The 23,459-nt window shown below is 38.4% G+C and overlaps 1 protein-coding gene across 11 annotated transcripts in view; it reads left to right on the top strand.

The window, feature by feature from the left end:
* The first annotated feature begins 15,626 nt into the window (after positions 1–15,626).
* Positions 15,627–23,459, top strand: part of LOC126272844 (piezo-type mechanosensitive ion channel component) — a 651,486-nt gene continuing 643,653 nt past the window's right edge. For 9 of the 11 annotated variants that reach the window (XM_049976056.1, XM_049976052.1, XM_049976050.1 and 6 more), the window contains exons 1-2: positions 15,651–15,879; positions 16,538–16,619. In XM_049976056.1, the coding sequence (XP_049832013.1) occupies positions 16,556–16,619 (64 nt within the window). In that variant the 5' untranslated portion in view covers positions 15,651–15,879; positions 16,538–16,555. Of the gene's footprint in view, positions 15,880–16,537; positions 16,620–23,459 lie in introns of all 11 variants that reach the window. The other 2 variants (XM_049976053.1, XM_049976051.1) reach the window with 2 other exon arrangements.

The raw sequence follows: 23,459 nt of genomic DNA, 5'->3' as shown, positions 1-23,459 counted from the left end.
GAATAAAATGGTTTCCCTCAAAAATTCCTGCTAAAGATAAAAATAATAATCTCATAAATATATACACATGGGAGTGTTACTATTGAAGTTTTCTAAATAATGGTGGCATGGTATTTTATGGCTTACACTTCCCATATTCGAAAAGAATTTTTTTCCTGGACCTTCAGTATCCACCCTATGTTAGCGAGTTTTCCCATAAAAAGGAAACCATACTTAATAATAAATTCAAAGTAACTTATGTATGTTACCTTTCATGTGTCCAAGTCAGATGCAGTTGATAATATTTGCACTGCAAATGCATAGCTGTTCCATTTGTTAGCTACATAATCGGTACATACCTGCCACCACAAATTTTCAAATTTTTGTTCAACTTTAATCATAAGAATTTGGTTGAGTCTATTTCTCTTATATCTTGGTTGTTGTGCATAATCTTAATCTGCTCCCATTTTGACTGTTTGGTTTTCAGTTCCATCATGTAAGTCTTAAATAGGTTTAGAGTTAACCCATTCAACTTATATCAAGTTTCTAATGTGCTGAGGATACTGATCGAAGATTTGGGATTTTTTTCTGCATCCTGATTTTCAACTAAGATAGAAGTATCATCTACAAACAGAAATGAGGGGCAGCTGGTATTCAACAGTAAGTCATTGACACAGAAATGATATAAGACAGGGCCTAGTGTGGAGCTTTGTGGCAGACCCTGAAATACCATTTTTCAGTCAAAATAATACTTTGCTCCACTTAAAGTAATGCTAATTATTCTCTTTCTGTCTGATAAGTAGAATTTAAGCCACTGCAGGGCACTGTCCTAATGCTGTGCTTGCAAAGTTCATGAATATACAAGGTGTGGTTTATAGAATCAAACCTCTTTGTAAGGAATCAGAAGATTTCTGTCACCTTACTGCTCTTGTCTAACAATGTGCTTATTTTCTCAGCAAAGCTGTTTACTGTGTCTATGGTGCTTTTCCCTTCTTGAAAACCAAGCTGACTGTTTAGGATTTTGCAATTAAGTTATAGGTATGGGTACCAGTAACTTTTTCAGATATTTTAGATATGTCTAGTAGAATGGAGATAGGGTGTGTCTGGATGCATTTTTGAAAACTACTTTAACTTCAGAATGTTTCAGTATCTCTGGGAATCGACCCTCTTCAGAACATTGATTTGTTTAGTGGGTATACAATAATTATGTTGTGTACTGCTTTAATAACTTTAGTGGGTATTCCAGCCCAAGAGTTTTCTTTGAGGTCAAAGGGATTTACTTTATCATGATAATTTATTATATTCACATCAGACTTTGCTACATTTATAAAGTATTCATTGAAGCACTCTGCTATTTGAGTTGGTCTTAACAATAATGATTCCTTCAAAGTTAATTTTTGAAATTTCTTGGTTACAGACCTTGACATTTAATTCACATTTAATAACTGACCACACAGCCTTTCTCTTATTTTTATGCTTTAAAATTATTCTGTTATTAGTTAATAGTTTTGCTGCCTTTCCAGTTATTTCAAATATAATTTTAAAAATTCTAACATATCCAGTGAAAATAGGTATTTCTATTATATTTTAATTATTTGTGCAGCTGTCTTTCCCTAACATCAACATCTCTGTACACAGGATGATCCAAATTAATTTGTCACTTAAATGGTCTGGGTTATAGGTAGAAATGTATCATTAAAAAAAAGACATCTAGAAAACTACTTTGTAATTTCTCCAATTTTTCGTATTTTAGGTACAATGATTAAAAGGCCATTCCTCGCTTCCCGTTTAGTACTAAACATCATAAAGTATGTTTTGTCGAATTTCCTTCTCATATGGATTTTCACATTTGAAATAATCTTATCAGTCAGTGGCAACACAGTGAACGAAGCACAATAATCTGAGATACCTAAATCTACACAAAAATTTATGCATATTCATATACCTAATTATTGGTTAAAACAATATCAGGTCCCTGGTGTCCATTTTCTCTGGCAGAGTCAAAGAAATTCAGTTTGAAGTTATGTGTCTTTACTAAGTCAGTGAGCCTTGGAGCACAACTTCTTTCAATTATTATATGAATATTAAAATTAGCAGCTATTATATTTTTTTCTTTTTTCTCTAGAACCATCTACTAACATATTTTGAATCTTAGATAAGAAAACTTCCTTGGTATTCTAAATATCAATATTACAATAATATTTATTAGTAAGATCTTTATTTCTAGACAACAGCTTGCAAACACACACATTTATCATTTAACTATTAGAACAACTCCTTGTTTCATAATTTATATCACTATATACATGAGCCTCCACATGCTTTCTTTCTTCTGCAAAAGCTGCACATTAAATTGAAATTTCTGATTTTGTTTAAAATTTTAACTGTGTCCTCAATAAATCAACACTTATTTAAAGAAATAACTCTAATGTTGGCACACTAACAGAATCATTTCCAAATCATATATTTTAGAGCTTTAGTTACATGAAGAATCAATTATATTCCTGTGCATGATGTATCTACTTTGATTCTTATTTATACTCTTTAGCATATTTCATTCCAGATGATGGTTTGACTTTGTTTTTCTTATTGCTACATATTTTATCATCCCCATCACTACTTATAAGTTTCCCTTATTGTTTTATAACCTGGCAAGTATCTTGAACATCCAACTAAGTATTTTTGAGTCTTGCCTACTTAGATGTAAACCGCCATTGGCAAGACACTTTGCACTAAGAAATTTATTGGGATTAGTGACTATGACTCCTAGTTTATTGCACTGTTCTTTAATATCGCCATTTGTTCTCCACACAAAGCTATCACTTACTGATCTCCTTGAAACAATGCCATTACCTTGAAGGGACTTTGTTTCTATGGGAGAGGAACTTGTTAACATCAAATATAAATTTAAGTGTTATGAAGTCTCTTCTGAAGGTGTTTGTCTGGACAATAGCTTTCTACAGAAGTGGAACATTGATGAAAAATGGATCACATGAGAAGAAAACTGAAGCTTTTGAAATGTGGTGCTGCAGGAGAATGCTAAACGTTATATGAGTAAAATGAATAGCTAATTAGTAGGTACCAAACTGAATTGAGGAATGAAAATTTATGGCCAAACCTGACTGAAACATGGGATCAGCTGATAGGGCACATCTTGATGCAACAAGTAATCATGAAACAGAAGAAAATGTGTGTGGGGGGTGGAGGATATGTGGGTCGTAAAAATTATAGAGGGCGACCAAGGCTTCACTACAGTAAACAGGTTTAAATCTATGTAGGTTGCAGTAGTTGTGCAGAGATAAATAGATGAAAAGGAGACTAAGGAATTTATTGATGGGACACATCCTTGTACTGCAACGATGAATTTCTTAGTAGAAAAAATTGACATCTATATTATTATTGATAACACCAAATAATGTTAGGGTCATGTAAAATATAACTTGAGCATATTTTAAGTGCAATAACATTACCAATGTAAATTAATGTTATATACTGATTTTTCTTCCATGATGATAGTGAAAATAATGTAACTATTGCCAAATGAAAATTAATGTATATTTTGTTACAAATTTGCTAATACCTTTCAAATGAGAGTATGGTTCGCGTTTTTTTACTTATTCCTCTTTCATCAGGATCATTTTGCTTAACGTTGCATGAGAGATACATTGTCACACTGTGGAGTTACGTTAATGTGACCGCCTATCAAAAGCCTGAATAACCACCTTTTGCAGGGCGGACTGCAAGAAGAGTGTTAATGAGGTTCTGGAAGGTACCAATAGGCATGCGGGTCCATGCCAACTCCCATACCTTAGCAAGCTGCACTAAATTACTCGATTGAGGATCCATGGCATAAACAGGCCGCTCAAGATGGTCCTGCAGATTCTCGATTGGATTTAAATCTGGGGAGTTTGATGGCCAGTGGTGTACAGTAAACTTATCATGAACCATCAGCGTATCCTGTGAGCTGTGTGACAAGTTGTATTGTCCTGCTGGTAGATGCTATTGAGCTGAGGCGAAACAAACTGAATTTAGGAGTGGAGATTGTCCCCAAGGGTAGATGCACACTTGTGATCTAGTGTACCTTCGAGAATGGCCATATAGTCCTAGGAATGACACAGAAACGTTTACCAGACAATAATGCTCCCTCCTCTGGAGGAAACTTCTGATGACTGTTGCAGTACAATGGAGAACAAAATGTGACTCATCTGGAAAGGCCACCTGTTGCCCCTCAGTGGACATCCAGCCTTAATCACCAATGAATAGCAGTCAGCCTGGGTTTCTGAACCAAGCATCTGCTGCAGAGGCCCATATGGAGCAATGTACACTGAATGGTTGTTGAGGAGACACTGCTAGTAGCCTCTAGGTTCATTTAGCCAGTCAGTTGCTCAATAGTTGTATGTCTGTTTGCCCATACACATCTCTGGAGCCATCACTCATCACTGTCACCTATGGCCCACAGTGAAGCACAGTTACCTCAGCGTCTATTTTTGATAGCACCATTTTGCCATGCACAGTACACTTTAACCATAGTGGCCTACAAACTACTTACTAACTTTTAGTCATTTCAGAAATGCTTCCACCCTTAGCCTGAAAGCCAATGCTGATGTCCTTTGTGGACATCAGATAAACTGCACCATATCCGCAACATGACAACGACTGCATTGTTATAGTTTTCCTACATGGAGGAAAGATTCCAGTGCAGAAAGACAAGGAAATGAGGATCGACACGTCGTCTCGTCCATTACATGCAAAGCCTTAGGCTTCGTCCAGAGTAGACCATAACGACTTGTATATTTAATCAATCACGACTTCATTACAATCTTATAGAACCGGGACGATGAATCTAAACAAGATCTGTAGCTAATTAAACTTTAAGAACTTGCAAAATATGCTCTATGCCGCCGATATTGATATTATCTTACAAGAAGCATAAGATATTCGACGGGATACCATCACAGGCTACAGTGCAGTCGTAAATCCAGGGAACGATCGTGACCTCGGAACGGCGATACTCACCAAAGAAGGAATCATCATCAAAGATGTCGAGAAACTGGCAAAAGCCAGCGGTCTAGCACCCACCATTCCCAATACGCGTTGATGATATAGTTGTCCTTTTTGGTGGCCGCTAGGAGCATATCGTTTTTGGAGGTGACTATAATTGTTTGCTGTCTCCAAGAGACCAGACGCCGCATTTTAATTACCGTGCAGAACTCAGAACCGTAATCACAGAACTGCGATTGGTTGACACCTGGGAGCTCAAGAACGGTACATTGCCGTGTTTCACTCATATTACGAATCATTCCGCTAGTCGCATCGACAGAACCTATGTAATATTTGACCTGAAAACGCAAGTCCTCCAAACAGAGTTACGGCCCACTATCTTTTCGGAACACGCGGCATACATATTTTCTATGAACTTAAAAGGCAAGAAACGTACAGTAGACAAGGCATATGGAAGTTGAACGTGGAACACCTAAAAGACCCTCAATACCATGAAATACTCAATACAGTATACAACGCTTGCGAGAACAAATTGACTTCATATACCTCGGCACTGACATGGTGGATGAAATGTGTAAAGCCCGCAATAAGAAAATCGCTGATAAATCACTCACGAGAGAAAAACGTTCGGCAAAAAAGGACGGTAGGATATTAGTTCTAAGTCCTTCGTGACCTGTACCAACCTGACGTGTCCGTAATTGCCAACTATGTGGAAATAAAACAAATTCAGGCTAAACATCTCAGAGTGAAGCGGAAACAGCTGGAAGGTCATCAAGTAAGAGCAAGACTTCACAATGCTGTACAAGGAGAACAAACATCTATATATCATGTGATCAATGAGAGGAAGGGGCAACGTAGTAAAATAATAACCGAATTATGATCTTCTGATGGCAGATTACTGACGCAGAAAAGTGACATCAAGAACGAAATTCACAAATACTTCACAGAGTTATTAGGCAATACGACAACAGATATCCCGGCAGACAATGACTTCATGGTGGGATTAACAAGCAGGCTCGACCTCGTAGAAGCAAACAACCTGTTAATTCAAATTACAGAAGAAGAAGTAGCAGACACTATAACACAAAGCCTGGAAAACAAGTTCCCTGGGCCTGCCGGAATTAGGGCGGAGTTTTATCAAATGTTCAGAAGGCAGTTGATTCCCAAATTAATGTGTATCTGTAACGAACTAATGAATCCACATGACTTCCTAGAAGGAACCACAGTTCTAATCCCGAAACATCCTGCAGAAACTTGGTGACAAATTTCAGGCCTATCACTCTCCTAAACTCTGACTATAAAATATTGGCACTCATCATAAATGAAAGATTAAAATCAATACTGAACACAGTCACTGGATCATATCAATCGAGCATAGGAAAAACAGGTCCATCTACCACACTCTGTGCGACTACAGAAATATTATTTCCATTGCTACAATCTGCAAAATAAAGTGCGCCATCGTGTCATTGGAATTTGAGAAAGTGTTCGAAAGAGTCGATCATGCTTACCTTTTTCATACCATATGTGCCATGAACTTTCCGGAATGTTTTATGGACATCTTTACAAATTCTCTGCAGAAGTCAACATCGACAATTATGGTAAATGGTCAATCCAGTAGGCCGATGATATTGGATATATTGCCAAAGACAACGACGAGACAGAGAAAGCACTCGACATAATAAACTAATATGAACTGGCATCTGGATCGAAACTGAATAGAAATGTCTGGCTTAATGAATATTGGAAGCGTATTAGGAGTTCCATTCATGGACCAATAAAGAAAACTGTCACCAGACATGTCTTGGGGTGGAATATACAAGGAATATTCGGGAGACCATCGCAGTTAATTACAGAAGAATCCTCACCACCACCCATGCCTGTATACGTCAGCACAATCTCAGTACTCTTGATGAGACACAAAGAGTGGCTACTTATCCTCTAAAACAAATAACGTGGCGCGAGTCCTGCCAATGTCGAGGGAAATGCCGAGGGAAGTGGCGAACAGGATTTTGGATATTTTTGGACACTTTGTCAGCCATGGCCACATCTTCAAAGTCAAATACCAAACGTTGACTCTACTGGCTGACAACGGTGGACTGAATCTTTCAGATGTGTACAATAAAGCACAAGCATTTACCAACAAGTTTGTGAATAGGAAATTTCCAACCAACTCTAGACTACATTCCATTCATCTGGCGGATTCCCCTTTGTGTACCACATGCAACCTGACTGACTCAGATGAACATCAATTTGTCTGTGGAAATGCAAATAACATATGGTAGTCAATCAGAAAAAAATTTGTAACTATGCAGAGAAAACCGTTGTATTTGATAACGTCAACGTGCCTTTTATATCTGGAACAAGAACTATAGCCTGCCTCGAAGAACAATACCGTCAAGTGGTTGAAGGGACATGCAGTATTTTACTTACTGTACAGTAAAGAAAGGAGCGAAGGATATTTTTGGACATACATCTCCAACAAGCACCACAAGCTACTACGCATCAACAATTACTATGATACATACGCCAACTGCCTGAGAAGAACCGTCACGTGAACGCCGATTTTCGATAATGCGATTCAGAACACAGAAAAATGAGATAAAATCTGATGTACGAAAAGCATGTACGATCAAACGACGAACGTCACTTTCAAGAAATGTTTTGTTTTTGCAAAGGCTTCCAGTAATGTAGAAGATTATCTGTAGGCCTATGGAACTATAATAAGCAATGTCATAATGTTGTTATAACTATTTCTGAATAAAAAAATCGAAACAGTCGTTTATATTTGTTCACGGACAAACAAAACCCATTATGGCTTGCTGAGACTACATTCAGTTTTATACAGAAGGGTGATTATTGTAGGATCTGAAGAAGATGGTCATCTTATATTGTTGGTGTGTGTATCAGTGGAAACAAAGGCATCAATCTAAAAGAGAAAATACCACTTAAAGTTGCAGTGGAATGTGAAAAAAGATTAAAATATCAAGTTTGTAAAGATACCAGCTCTAAGAGTTTGCACTTCCTTGATAGCTACAGGTTACAATGTGCTGGCATAGGTAATAGTGCTTCATCCCACTTGACACTGCAGAATAATGTGTCAAACTGGGGAGACAGAGATGTCTCTGGTAAGAACTGTTTCAAACAGCTAATTTGACTCTAGTGTTAAGAGGTGTTCCACAGTTATCTAATCAAATTATGGCCCTGAGTTTCACTTGGTGCAAACAACTGAAAGTTATAGCTTTCAGAAGACAGTTGTTAAAACTCTATTATGCCTGTTGATATTCAAAATGGAAGATATGATAACACAATTACTTAAAAATCGGATGTGTTGCTCTGTAACCAAAGAATGCATTACAAAAAATGGCTCTGAGCACTATGGGACTTAATATCTCAGGTCATCGGTCCCTTAGAACTTAGAGCTAGTTAAACCTAACTAACCTAAGGACATCACACATATCCATGCCTGAGGCAGGATTCGAACCTGTGACCATAGCGGTCGCACGGTTCGTGACTGAAGCGCCTAGAACCGCTCGCCTACAACAGCCAGCATTGCATTACAAATGGCATCAATGTTGAATCACAGTTTTTAAACAATTTTTAATGTTTCTTCACTCTGATGAGTATTTGTAACTTTTTGCTGATAAATTTTTTGGTTTACAAAAATATTTTCACACCTTTCTAATCATATCCTGTTTCAGGTTTTTAATCATAGTGTCATTGTAACATTACTGGTGTAAGAAAGGACACAACTAATTTTTTAATCTTTTAGTTTATTTTCTACATTGGACAAACAGTGTTTAATAATGCCGTATATAGCTTTCGATCATTAGCTCAAAACAATGGCACGTACAGTCTGATTAACAATACTAAAAGATGCATTATAATAAACAATGTACACATTAATGCAAAATCAAAAGGCATTAATTTATGCTGGACTGACACAAATTAGAAGATAAATTTCCTTGCAACAAATTGGCAAAAATATGGCATTATGAATGAGACAGAATCGTAGAAATGTAGAACACATGGAATATCTGCACAAAAGACAGTTGCTTACTGCACTAGATATATGGTTGTACTGTGGATCACAATAAATGCAAGCAATCGGATTCCAAAGTCATTCTGTGTGGGACGTACTCAAAGACAAGTAGATAACAGTCTGTAACACAACCATACCTACAAGCAGACAAGCTATTACAGTGATGTGATATCTGCTATCAGACAGTCACTCTCAGATTTTTCCTGGAAATATTATCTTCTGCTACAAGCATCCATGTTGCTCATGTATGTTTTAGAAAATCATGTACCATCCTTCCAATATATCAGTATCTGATCTTTTTTATATTAAAACAATATTATGAAACTATAGTGGATTTGATGATACAGAAAAATAATAAAATATTAGTCCAATATTGTGATCTTAAGTTTAGTATGATATGAAATACAATACAATAAATTGCATTATAAGTTTCCTTAGATTAAACAATAATTTTCAATTCTACACAGATCACTCCATAAGTTTTGCTCATTTATTAAACACTCTTTACAAATATTGACACATATTTTTGTCCTTTTGCTCCATGTTTGAACACTTCTACTGTATAATCAACACATATGAATGAGGCACCTTTATTTTCTGATCTTCCAGTTTCCACAATCTTTAGCTCTTACTGTTAATGACTAACTCTAGAGTGTACTGTGGTTTTTATAACATTCTTTTGTAGGCTTGGATGGTGATACTTTTCTTCCTATGGGGATGTATGGTTTCTTGCCCTAATTTCTTGGGGGAAATTCGTCTTTTGTCAGTTTTGCTTTAATAGAGTGGCAACTAAATCCGTTATATTTGTCCATAAGACAAAGGTCATCATCATGACTGTCTCTTGTAAGTGTATGAATATGCAGTCTCATCAAGAGAATTCATCCCTCGTTTCTTTTTATATAATAATTATCTCTTCCTTCATTCTACATTCTTCATTTACTTTGAATATGGGGCCCATAACATATAATTGACAAATTGTAGCTGTAACCAAATGTACATGATAAAATTTCTCTGTAACTAGAAGCCTTCATTTCTCATGGGTTTTCCTATTTGTTTTGTCTCAAAGTTCCCACTGTTGTAATTTTATCCTGACAACACCAAAACAATTGTGAAAAAATTTTCCATTATTATATTTGTTGAGGTTCTGCTTCAGTGTCTTTCTTAGTGCCTCACTGATCTTTCATGCCTGGTCAGAGACCTTTCTAGTATAAACTAAACCATATTTTTTCTTGATACTAGCAGTGCAACTACCTTCTAAACTAGAACAATGCACTATCTCCTCTAACAGTCTTTGTGAGATTCTGCTCAATGGAGGTAGTGGTTTACTTCACTGAGTACCATCATGACTAATAAAGAAATAAACACATCTGTAGTCTGCCTTATATGTTTCGTTGTTGTATTCTTCAGTTTGAATGCTAAAAGATAAATGTTCATTATCTTGGGAACCGTCAGTGTCTGAATAACTGTTATATTTTTTACGAAAGAAAACATGTCTTCATACAATTCAGAAATGGCATCAAAACTTCTTGCTTTACTTGCCACGTTAAATTCAGATAAAAGCCCAAGCTTTCGATGATTGCTTCCCTCATCGTCTTCATGATCTAAGACTGGCGTCAAACTGTCAAGGCTCCCACTTTTATATTCAGAGGAAGGCATCTAATTTGCTGGTTTATGTCGTGAAGACATCATGGAAATGACGCATACTGTGCCAGCGCCCTATGCCTCCATAGGCTATGTTTGCACTCTGTATGCATCATCGCTGGCAAAGCCATTACTCATATTGGACAGTAATCTGCGAAAAGTCTTCCTTTGTGCTCTTTGTTTGTTGAAAAACCACTTCCACGCCTTACTAGATGCTTGGCTGGTGTCTCTATTGCAGCTGTTTTCGCATAGTCCAATTTCAATTGCTTCTCTGATCGCAGAGTCCCAATAGTTCGACTCATCAATAAGTATCCTTGTTTTTCCAAACAAAATGGAACGATCATATAAAGTTGATTGTCGGTAAAGCAGATGACAGACTGAGATTCATTGGAAGAATCCTAAGGAAATGCAATCCGAAAACAAAGGAAGTAGGTTACAGTATACTTCTTCACCCACTGCTTGAATACTGCTCAACAGTGTGGGATCCGTACCAGATAGGGTTGATAGAAGAGATAGAGAAGATCCAACAGAAAGCAGCGCGCTTTGTTACAGGATCATTTAGTAATCGCGAAAGCGTTCTGAAGATGATAGATAAACTCCAGTGGAAGACTCTGCAGGAGAGATGCTCAGCAGCTCGGTACGGGCTTTTGTTAAAGTTTCGAGAACATACCTTCACCGAAGAGTCAAGCAGTATATTGCTCCCTCCTATGTATATCTCGCGAAGAGACCATGAGGATAAAATCAGAGAGATTAGAGCCCACATACCGACAATCCTTCTTTCCACGAACAATACGAGACTGGAATAGAAGGGAGAACCGATAGAGGTACTCAGGGTACCCTGCGCCATACACCGTCAGGTGGCTTGCGGAGTATGGATGTAGATGTATAAAAGCTTGTATTTATTTAACAGGCTGTCCACAGCCACCACTGATTTTTCGAAATTCCAGTACTTAACAAGACCCTGATGCTGAACACAGCGATTAGCGACAGTCTGTATAAACTGGTCCTTATAACTTTTGCCACACTTACAAGGAATATTATAAATTCCTGGTACTCTCAGACCGAGACTATCTTTAATAGATCTCAACATTTCTTACATATTCCTGGGTGCCTCAAAGACTGGTCTGATTTCTGTTTAGGACTCTCCCTATTTTACTTCCTGCTTTTGCACTGCAGAATGAAGGTCATGCTTTGTCTTGCTCCTCCTGCTGTGGTTGAACAGCACTGTGTACGACAGCGTTGACGTAATATCATGAACAGAATACTTGTTCTCTCTTGAAACGGTGGTCAGCTGGTTAATATAGGAGACAAAGTTGTCTTTTTTGCAAAATACATCTGGTTCTGTGTTCTAAGGTGTTCAGCATAACTCTCTCTAGCGAGGATGGCGAAATCTCAGAAGAGAGTTATGCTCAACACCTTAGTAAACAAAGCCAGGACTATTTAGGACAAGGACCACCTCGGCTCCGAGGTTAGCGATCTAACCATGGTTTTTAAAAGAAACAGGTATTCTGTTTGTGTTATTAGTTCCATGCTGTTAAGGAAACCAAGTCGTAACGCCGTTCAGCCAATCAGGAACATCAGTACATAATGGGCTTCCACTCAGCACTGCAACGACTAATTAGATAGAGCCCTAAATAGCCAAGAAATGAGGCCAGTCTTCAAGCTGTAAGGGCAATTAACGAAATTTTGTGACCCATTAAAGATAATCTCGGCCTGAGATTACTAGGAATTTATAATATTCTTTGTGAGTGTGGAAAAAAGTTCTGTGGCCCAGTCTATGCTGACTGTTGCCGATTGCTGTGGTGAGCAATAGCGTCATCTTAAGTACAGGAATTCCAAAAACCAGCAGTGGCTATGCTCATCCTTTTAAATAAACACAGATTTGTTTGTCAGAAAAAACTAGAATACTTGCTCGTGCCTCGAATGTCATCATCGAAGCGGTAGACTTTGTGTAAACGACTTAACAGAGACACTTAGCAATGCATGGAAGCGTGCTCTTGATAAAGAAATGTCACAGAGGAAGACTTCTCCCAGTTTACTTACCAATGCGAGCGATGGCGCTGCAAGCGACGATTGCTGGAGAGCACAAACATAGGCTGTGGATGTAAAGGACCACATCAGTATGCGCCATTTCGGTGATGCCATCACGGTATAAACCAGCCAATGAGATGCCTTCCTCTGCATACAGAAATGGAACCTCGACAGTTTCACATCATACTTAGCCCCAGAAAACGATTATGGAGGTAATTATCGAAAGTTTGGGATTTCATCCGAATGTTTTGCGGCAAGTAAACCGAGAACTTTTTATTTGAGGGCTCTGTTGTGAAAGTCCTTGGAGCCATAATTTATACATGCCGATTCAAAATTTCGATCACAGGTCGTGTCTCAAGGCGCTCTTTCGCGTTTTACACTTAATATGATATCCATGCTGTAAGTAAACGATAAAAGAACGTTGCATCCTTTTTCTGTTTACAAAACTAAAATTAGGCTCATCTGAAACTATTTTGGCATAAAGAAATAGAGTCACCTTTCAAAAGAATAAACTCAGTTGTTGCTTTCAAAGAACTTCCGATTACCCAACAATGAGTGTAAAAGTCATTTTGTCAATATGATGTCCCATTCAAATCAATGGTAAATAAACTGTTCGTAAGACAGCTAGTTCGCTAAGAAAGTCAATTGTATTTCCAAAGATCACACTGAAAATAATCTAAAATAATTTTAACACAGTTTACTGGAGTGTCCGAAAGATCACTGTCATGACCCAAAGAAAATATTAAAATGGACGCAACGAATGGAAAACAGAGCTCTGTAGTTGTAAGAAAGTACAGCTCATCGTCATCTAGAAGAAGTGTAGCAAAAGTGGTGTACAAATGAGGTCTCTAGAATAGAGTAACCTCCTCCACGCCAACCAGTGTGGATTTAGATATCAACAGTCATTCAAAAAGCAACTCATACTTTCTGTACATGACATCCTGAAAGCAATTGATCAAGTTAATAAGCAGATGCAGTATTCTCTAAGGTTTGAGTAAGTGGCACACCAATACTTGCTAACAAAATACTATCTTATGTGGTACAAAACAAAATGTATGACTCAATTGAGAATTACTTTCTAGAAATGACACAGTGTGTTATTTTGGAAGGATGGTTATCGATGGATGTTGCAGACACTTCAGGACTGCCCCAGGGAAGTGTCTGATCTAGCAGACAATTTTAATAGTAACATCAGAAGTCTTGCAAATTATACAGCTGCCTCCAATGAAGTACTGCCTGAAAAAGCTGCAGAAATCTAGATCTAGAGCTTCATAAGAGAGTGATCCAAAGAAAGACAATTTTCTTCTCACGTATATCTTCAATGAGCCAGAAGCTGAATCTCTGATCTGATACCGATATCTGTGTGTAACAGTCTGTGTTTATGAAGATGGATAAGTCACATAGGTTCATTCATAGGTAAAGCAGGTGGTAAAACGTCACCTCTCCAGAAGGGGGTTAATTTGCTAGAAAACACTCGTGCAACACACACTAGGATATTGAACAAATGTTTGGGGTCCATAGCAAACAGGATTGACAGGAGATATTGAATGTGTACCAAGAATACCAGCACAAATGGCCACAGAATTGTTTTACACACAGGGAACTGTCAATGAACAAGTGTAAATTGTCAAAACCTAGTAGCTAGTTGTCAACTACCAAGCAAAGCCAGTTTCAAGAACTGGTGTTAACTGAGGAAACAAGGAATATACTACAGCCTCCTACATTTCCTTCCCACAGAGACAATGAAGATTAGATTACATGAATTAATGTTCATGCAGACGCATTTATGCCGTTATACTTCTCGCATTCTAAAAGTGAATGAGGTCAAATTCTGATGCTTGTTATGGAAGGAAATACACTCTGCCATGCTCTTCACGGTAGTTTGCTGAGTATGGATCAAGATTTAGAATGATGTAGAAATGTGCTATGATCCCTTCAAATGGACCATTTCAGGAATTGTCACAAGTAATTTCGGAGAAAACTGGTTGGACAGACAGGGGATCTGAACCCTGCTCCTCCCTTATGAAATTTGTTGTTAATAATCCAGCCCAGTTCAAAAGTAATAGCAGTGTGCATACCTATAACACCAGGAGAAAAGATGATCTTCACTATGCAGGGTTAAATCTGACTTTGGCACAGAAGGGGGTAAATTATGCTGCCACAAAAGTCTTTGGTCACCTACCAAATAGCATCAAAAGCATGACAGATAGTCAACCAACATTTAAAAATAAATTAAAAGAATTTCTAGATGACAACTCCTTCTACTCATTGGCTGAATTTTTAGATATAAATTAAGGGAGGGAAAAAACTAACTCAAGCATTAGTGTCATGCAATATTTTGTGTAATGTAATTTCTTGTACAGACATCTTTCATTAACCTGACACGTTCCACATCATTACGAAGTGTCGTATTCATGATCTATGGAACAAGTATTAATCTAATCTAATCTAATCTAAACCTATTGTAAACATAGCTCTCTAATCTTTGTGCCATCTCGCCCAATAATTGTGCTGGGCGGAATTTTCAAAGCTTTATGTCCTATTGTTTTCACTCTTCTCGTTGAAATAAAGATAATTTAAAGTGATAATAATAACAATAATACATCATTGTAATAGGTCGGTTTCACCTTAATCCCTAGCCGCGAATCATTTCACAATATGAACGTAAGTACTAGCTCCATCGTTCCTGCAACTGTAAGAAAACGATGGTAATTGTTCTTCATCTCAACTAAAATGAATTTTAGGTAGAAGATTGTGTTTTGCAAGTGTCAGTAACGATTACCTTCTTAGCTTCTAAGTCAGCCATGAAAAAACATTCCAAAGAGAAGGTGTCGCACCGTGTTTTAACGTTTCCAAAGATGTACGTTCAAGCCAGAGAGAAATATCGAGATTGCAGTGTGGTATCTTTGCTAGTGACGTGCTTTGGCTGGGCGTTGTGTGTTTTCTGCTAGAGCTCAGAAGACGTCAGTGTATAGTGCCGTAGGGAGGCTTGGAGTGCCGTTGTGTAAATGACTGTTTAATAACATAACCGAATAATTTTTCTTGTAAATATTTACGTCGAAATGAGTGACTGTTAGAAGGATATAGTTTTTAAACAAGAGAATAGTCCACAATCTCCGTGATTTTTCCGCTTAACGCCGCTGTTGAATGTGTTTCATACCAGATATAAACTTCCCGCTTTGAAGGTAAGGCACTGTTTCTAAAATTGTTTTGTAAGACTTCTAGAATATCGTAATGCTCGGTTAGGTGGATGTACGTTTGTTGGATCTTTGTCAACTGTTTAAAAATTGGATTGCTAATATTTAAAACGTGGTACAGAAATATGATAGTGACGGCGTGTTATCTCGAAACATTTTATTCGTGGAAATAAATTTGCCTGGAAGACGAAAGGTAGATACGCCGTAGATATATCTAGCTGCGGTGGACTTTGTTCTTCTCGTTTCTGCTGAGCAGTAAATAAAACATCCATACACGACCGGTTGTCAACAACGAAGTTTTGTTTTTGTATCTTCAACGAAATTTGTATTTATAAATTAAGGGGAATTAGTTACGTCGATATTATACTAACTAATAACACCGTTTGCATAAAAAACGATACCAAAAGTACTCCTAACTACAAACCAGCGGTTGGGAACTGGTACAAGCATATATGTAGATGCTGCTTTGCTGAAGCTGTTTATTTCCTTGTTCAACAATTTAGTTTGCTTAAGACACTGTATTTTTGCGATGAAGTGAGTAGTTTGAATGAAAATACGTGAGCAGGTTAATAGACTTTCCAGGAGTACCGATTGGTATGTTTTATATTTTGACTAGTTGGTGTATCATACGTGTTCCTTATTTCAGGCGCAGTAACTCAGGAAGATGACACAGTATTTGCTGTCATTTACACTCATCAGACTGGTGCTTCCGATTTGTCTTTCAGCATGTAAGTAACCTTTTATTATTCACCGCAGCCGTCGCTATACTCACGTTGCTTAGATCTTGTAACTAAGAATGAGTGCCTATAGCTTTTGCCATGATAGTTTGAGCGTAGAATGAAGTATATTGTAGATAGAAACATTAGCAGAATATAGTTCAGTGGTAACGTGGGTGACGTGTGTTTTGTAATTCAAGTGACACGGATGAAGTCGCCGTTGGCCTAATGTCACAGAATAGTGATATATCTACAAATACTAATTTGCCATGATATGATAGCAGTATCTGGGAAATAATGTCTTATTTTACCCTAGTATAATTATGTCTGATGTCCGTGAGTGTTAATATATAGGGGGAAACGCGTGGTATTAGCTTCCACCAAATCGGCGTGTAGTTGTAACATAATAAAAAGAGCATAATTTCCTTTCTGGAGGACAAAGGAAACATACAAAGGACAATGTAAATCATTACTGCTCAGACCGGCTAAGATTCTCCCCGCGAACTGAGAGTGCCTTTCACCTTAAACCTGCAGCGATGTACCTGTAATGTGGATTCATATGAGTAGCCAATTCAGTCTCCTATATGCTAAAGGGGAGAGTTTTGTGGTCGATACTAATGGTAATTCTGCGGGTGCGTGAGGAACTTGCAGGCTTCTGTTTCCCGGAGGAGATCCCACAGCTTTACCGCGGCTACACGCGAGCACATCCGTGCTTACACTACGACATATCACGCACGTCACCTTAGCACAAGACTCGAGCTCGTGATAATTTGCACATGCTATTAGGTCTGTAGGCGAGCAGGCGTAGCGCTGTCTGTCTGGTCCGTCAGTGCGTATTGCGCGGGCGTTCAATTAACATGCCCTTCTACTGCATGGACGCTGCGTGCATGCATCAGTCCATCCGTGACGTCACATCCGCCGCAGCACGACAGCGACAAGCTCGAATCATATTGTCAGGTGGTGGCAACAGGAGTGCTGCTGCGTTATAGGCAGAATCATCTACTTAATTTCATTTGTATTGTGGGATATAGCACATCACCGTGCTGACGATCAGCACATTTAATATGCTGGATGATATACACGATCATGCTTCTGATAAAGTACTCGTGAGATAGGTCATTTCATGGCGTATGCTACGACGGATTGTGATGGTGTATAGTCAAACAAAATCGAACGCACTTGGGTTTGACGTCTTCAGGAAGATACCCATGAATGAGAACTAAAATTTGTCCTGTTGAAAGCGCGACAGTTTAGTGGTTGCGAGGGATTGTTTAACGCAGTGTGCGTATATTTCATTTCGTTTTTGCCTTCAGGGTTCAGTTTTAGTCCCACAGCATCTCCAGATAAAACGTAAAAAAATGTGTTACGTTACAATCACAGAAGGGTACATGGTGTATTTTCTCTGTCTAATCCTGTAAAAGAAAAAAATTTTCAGCAGTTTCTGGATTTATAAGTTGATCAAAGTAGTTAGCTTTTTAACGAGAAAAAGTTGTTTCATATCTCAACAGGTTACTCAAAAATTGTCTACGTGCATTGTCATATTGGAATAGTGACACATTTAAAGTTCTACTTGTCTAACAGTCTACTCTTTCAAATATGTTTAAGAAGTTATACCGTTCAGTAATTCATATGAAGTCTCCTTTAACTAAAGTAACAGTCTAAGAATTTAGTGAAGAAGACTGTGAGCTCGAACTTGCAACTTGCTGCTTCCGGTCCCGCAGACAGCGCTATTGCCGATCGATGTTACTGCAGCAGAGCTCTAGTTGTCGTTTCTGAGGCTTTCTGACGTCTTCAGCACAGCTTGACGCGTGGAGACGCAAATTTAAGATCCACCGAGTGCAAAACATCTACAATTAATCTTAGTACGCACAGATTGTAACCACAGTAGCAAGATACACACAATTTATCATTCTTTGTTTTAATGTTATCGCGTCTGCTGTCAATACGTACATTATACACAGGAGAAATATGTGCAGTATTTGCGAGACGAAATCCTTAATGCTAAAGCACTTAGAGCGACACCTGTTTCAAGTGGAATTTGTTGTAAAAATGATCAGCATGTGAAACAAAAGTTTATACCGCAGCCACAGGTGTCCAAAGGTACTGCCACTAATGCTGGGGACTGATATCGCTATTTTACAATACTGGAACGCACTGAGACTTGTTAGACAATTTGCTTGACACTCGTGTCGCAATAAGTTACCGTGGAGTGAAACGTTATTTACAGCTTATACTGAGAAACAACTAACTGAACAAGTGGTAGTGAAGGGACCGAGACAGGATTGTAGCCAATTCCCTGTGATATTCAATCTGTAAATAAAGCAAACAGTAAGGGAAACAATATAAAAATTTGGAAAGGGAATTAAAGTTCGGAGAGCAGAAATAAAAATTTAAGGTGTGTCGACGGGCGTTGTAAATCTGACCGAGACCGAACATTTGAGAGGAATGAACAGTTTTCTGCGAATGGTCTCACTCTAAATTTCAAAGAGACAACATATTCAGTTCTACACGTCTAGAGGTACTACATCAGTGGTAAGTTTAATACATGTTCAGTAAGTAATAAATAGGAGAGTAACTTCAAAATACTTTGATGTCTGTATTGACAGTTTAAAGTGGAAGAACACGTTTCGGAACTCCTAAAACAACTCAGTTCAGCCACGAGTGCATTTAGAATCATTTGCAGACATTGGAGAGAGGCAAGTCAATAAGTTGACATACGTTGCATACTTGTATTCAATAGTTTTATACTCCTTAATATTCTTGGGTAACTATCATTGAGAAGGAAAATCTGTGCTGTAAGAATAATATGTGGTGCTTACACACTCATGTCGTAGACATAGGCATTTCGACTACCACCTCACAGTATATTGATCCCTCGTGAAGTGCGCTGTAAATAATCCAATCTAGTTCAAAACGGACTATGATGTAGATAATTACAGTACTGGAAGAAAAAGTGACATTCATTACACCACATTAACGATGTCTTTAGCATGTAAAAGACGTAAACAATGTTGCCACCATACTTTTTAGTCACTTACCCAATGGTATAAAATGCCTGACAGACAGCAAATAAATTTGAAAACAAATTGAAAACTTTCTTCTTGACAAGTATACCCTCTGACTGGAATACTCTTTTTCAAATTCTAAAGGTGGCAGGGGTAAAATACAGGGAGCGAAAGGCTGTTTATAATTTGTACAGAAACCAGATGGCAGTAATAAGAGTCGAGGGGCATGAAAGGGAAGCAGTGGTTGGGAAAGGAGTGAGACAGGGTTGTAGCCTCTCCCCGATGTTATTCAATCTGTATATTGAGCAAGCAGTAAAGGAAACAAAAGAAAAATTTGGAGTAGGTATTAAAATTCATGGAGACGAAGTAAAAACTTTGAGGTTCGCCGATGACATTGTAATTCTGTCAGAGACGGCAAAGGACTTGGAAGAGCAGTTGAATGGAATGGACAGGGTCTTGAAAGGAGGATATAAGATGAACATTAACAAAAGCAAAACGAGAATAATGGAATGTAGTCAAATTAAATCGGGTGATGCTGAGGGAATTAGATTAGGAAATGAGACACTTAAAGTAGTAAAGGAGTTTTGCTATTTAGGAAGTAAAATAACTGATGATGGTCGAAGTAGAGAGGATATAAAATGTAGACTGGCAATGGCAAGGAAAGCGTTTCTGAAGAAGAGAAATTTGTTAACATCGAATATCGATTTATGTATCAGGAAGTCGTTTCTGAAAGTATTTGTTTGGAGTGTAGCCATGTATGGAAGTGAAACATGGATGATAACTAGTTTGGACAAGAAGAGAATTGAAGCTTTCGAAATGTGGTGCTACAGAAGAATACTGAAGATAAGGTGGATAGATCACGTAACTAATGAGGAGGTATTGAATAGGATTGGGGAGAAGAGAAGTTTGTGGCACAACTTGACTAGAAGAAGGGATCGGTTGGTAGGACATGTTTTGAGGCATCAAGGGATCACAAATTTAGCATTGGAGGGCAGCGTGGAGGGTAAAAATCGTAGAGGGAGACCGAGAGATGAGTACACTAAGCAGATTCAGAAGGATGTAGGTTGCAGTAGGTACTGGGAGATGAAGCAGCTTGCACAGGATAGAGTAGCATGGAGAGCTGCATCAAACCAGTCTCAGGACTGAAGACAACAACAACAACAACAAGTATACCCTCAAGAATTTCTAGTTTGTGCAGGAATTATTCACTCACAACTGTACTCTTAAAAAATTGCAGATGATCAGTGGGTATATATATTTAGATATCGACGTGTAATGTGAGTCTAAAACGACTCGTTGCACGTCATTATGCTTAATTGTGCAAATGATCAACAGAACATGCAACTAACCAGTGGCCTTAAAAGAGACTATAAGATGAATGCCACCAAGTGTAAAACAAGGGTAGGGGAGTGTAGTAGGGACAAATCAAGCGACGCCCAAAGAATTAGGTTAAGGAATGAGAAACTGAAATTAGTTAAAGAGATTTGCTGGTTGAGCAGCGAAATAACTGACCATAGCTGAAGTAAAGAGGATATAAAATGCAGATTGTCACTAGTAAGAAAATATTTCCAGAGAAAGAGAAACATTTTAACGTCGGATGAGATCCATTATGGGTAAAATAACATAAATTTGTCTCGGAAAGTCGTATTTCTGTGGAAGTGCAGTGTGGATAATAAACAGTGCACACGAGAATATAAAATTTTGAAACGAGATGTTAAAAGAGAGTGTTTAAAATCAGGATAAAAGTCCTTTCTGGCACAACTTGACTCACAGGAGGTATCAAGGAAGAGAGATTTGTAAATAGAGGGAAGTGTGGGGGGAAAGCTTGTGCAGGCAGAGTAAAGCAGTAAGTAGGTTCAAGTGGATATACACTAAGTTGACAAAAGTCGTGGCATACCTGCTGATACCGTGTCGGACCCTCCTTTTACCTGGCATAGTGCAGCAGCTGAACATGACATGGACTCAACAAGTCGTTGGAATCCCCAGCAGAAGTATTGATCCATGTAGCCTCCGTTGGGTAGCCAAATCAGTCTCTCGAAGTGTCCTGATCGTTCTTCAAACCAATGGCGAAAATTGTGACCCGATGACACGGCTCATTGTCATCCATAAAAATTCCATCGTTGTTTGAGAACATTAAGTCTATGAATAGCTGTAAATGTCACCAAGTAGCCGATCATAACGGTTCCAGATAGTAATCGGTTCAGTTGGGCCAGATAACCCGGTCCATTCCATGTAAACACAGCCCACATCGGGAGCCACCAGCAGCTTGCACAGTGCCTTGTTGACAAAATGGCTCCATGGCTTCATGGGGTCAGTGCCACATTGAAACTCTACCATCAGCCCTTACCAACTGAAATCGGGACTCATCTGACCGGCCTCCTAGGATCCAACCAATGTGGTCATTAGCCCAGGAGAGGCGATGTGCTGTTTTCGACGCACTGCCCTAATTGATTCGCTTGTCGTATGTAACTCTTTGATTTCTGCGGTTATTTCACGCAGTAGTGCTTGTCTGTTGCCATTAAGATCTCTACACAAATGCCGCTGCTGTCAGTGGCAGTGAAGGTCCTCCTGTGTTGTCTGTGATGGGAAGTAATTCCTGAAATTTGTTATTCTTGGCACACTCTTGACGCTGTAGATCTTCAATACTGAATTCCGTAACGATTTTCTGAATGAAATGTCCCATGCGTCTAGCTCTAACTACCATACCGCAGCTGTAATCACTTCGGAAACCTTTCCACGTGAATTCCCTAATAAAGTTGACAGCTCTGACAATGCACTGCCCTTTTCTACTTGTGTACGCCTTACTACCGCCATCTGTATACGTGCATAACGCTGTCCGATGACTTTTGTCACTTGAGCATTTGTTGCAGTAGTTAAAGAGATGAAGAGGCTTATCGTGGAGAGTCCATCAAATCACTTTTCACGTTAAATACAGTAACAACATGCACAATCATTGGAAAAAATCTACTAAATGGGGAAAACAAATAGTTCCATTACCAGACCCCAAATTTCATTTGTGAAACTGACGACAAATTAGTTTCATGCTTAAGATTCTTTGCTATGGCCGTTAATTTTGCAACCATTCTTAAATGTCTTTCATCTCGAGAGTCAGTTGTATTACGGGGCCAAATGTCATGGCGCAAGCTTGCCCGATCGATCAGAATCATCAAACACGAATGTGAGGATCGTAGGAACCGCAACTTGTTTCTTAGTAGACGTCTGTCAGTGCTAAATAAGAATGCAAGACTTCCGTCTTTCCATTTATTTATTAATATAATACTTGAGGACGACAGGCGCCAAATACATGCCACACGGTCAACATGGCACATTCTGCTAGGTGCAAGTCGTCTGTAATTTTTCCATATTGTTTCACCACATTTGCAGAATCATTTTCCTCGCAGACCCTAGTCAAATCCACATCCGGCAAGTGATAGGACAGTCCTATAAGTTTCCCTTTTATATGTCTACATTAACTATATACGTGTACATTAACTTAATACACTAAAGATTGGCCACGTTGATGTAGGTTTTCTGTAGTTTACGTAATTAAAAAGGAAAGATGCAATGATTCCTTTGAGGAAGACACGGCCCTTTTTGTATCATCCTTCTCTCATCCGAAACAGTGCTCCTCACCTGCTGATATGGATATCAACGGGACGATAAGATCTTTCATCCCTTCATCTGTATGCTATTTAATGTTCGGACATAGTTTTGTTCTTGCTAATCTGAGGTTAGTATGTCTCCTAATTCTTTTTTTACAAATCCATTAGGAACTTAAACTAGTTGGCGATTTGTGTTCATAAAGTGACCAGATTCATTGTGACGAAACTTGCTAATCGCCGGCAGC

Source organism: Schistocerca gregaria, chromosome 5 (genome assembly GCF_023897955.1).
Source record: "Schistocerca gregaria isolate iqSchGreg1 chromosome 5, iqSchGreg1.2, whole genome shotgun sequence".
Classification (NCBI taxonomy): Eukaryota; Metazoa; Arthropoda; class Insecta; order Orthoptera; family Acrididae; genus Schistocerca; species Schistocerca gregaria.
The sequence above is the reverse complement of the archived record's forward strand: the minus strand, read 5'-3'. Positions and strand labels throughout refer to the sequence as shown.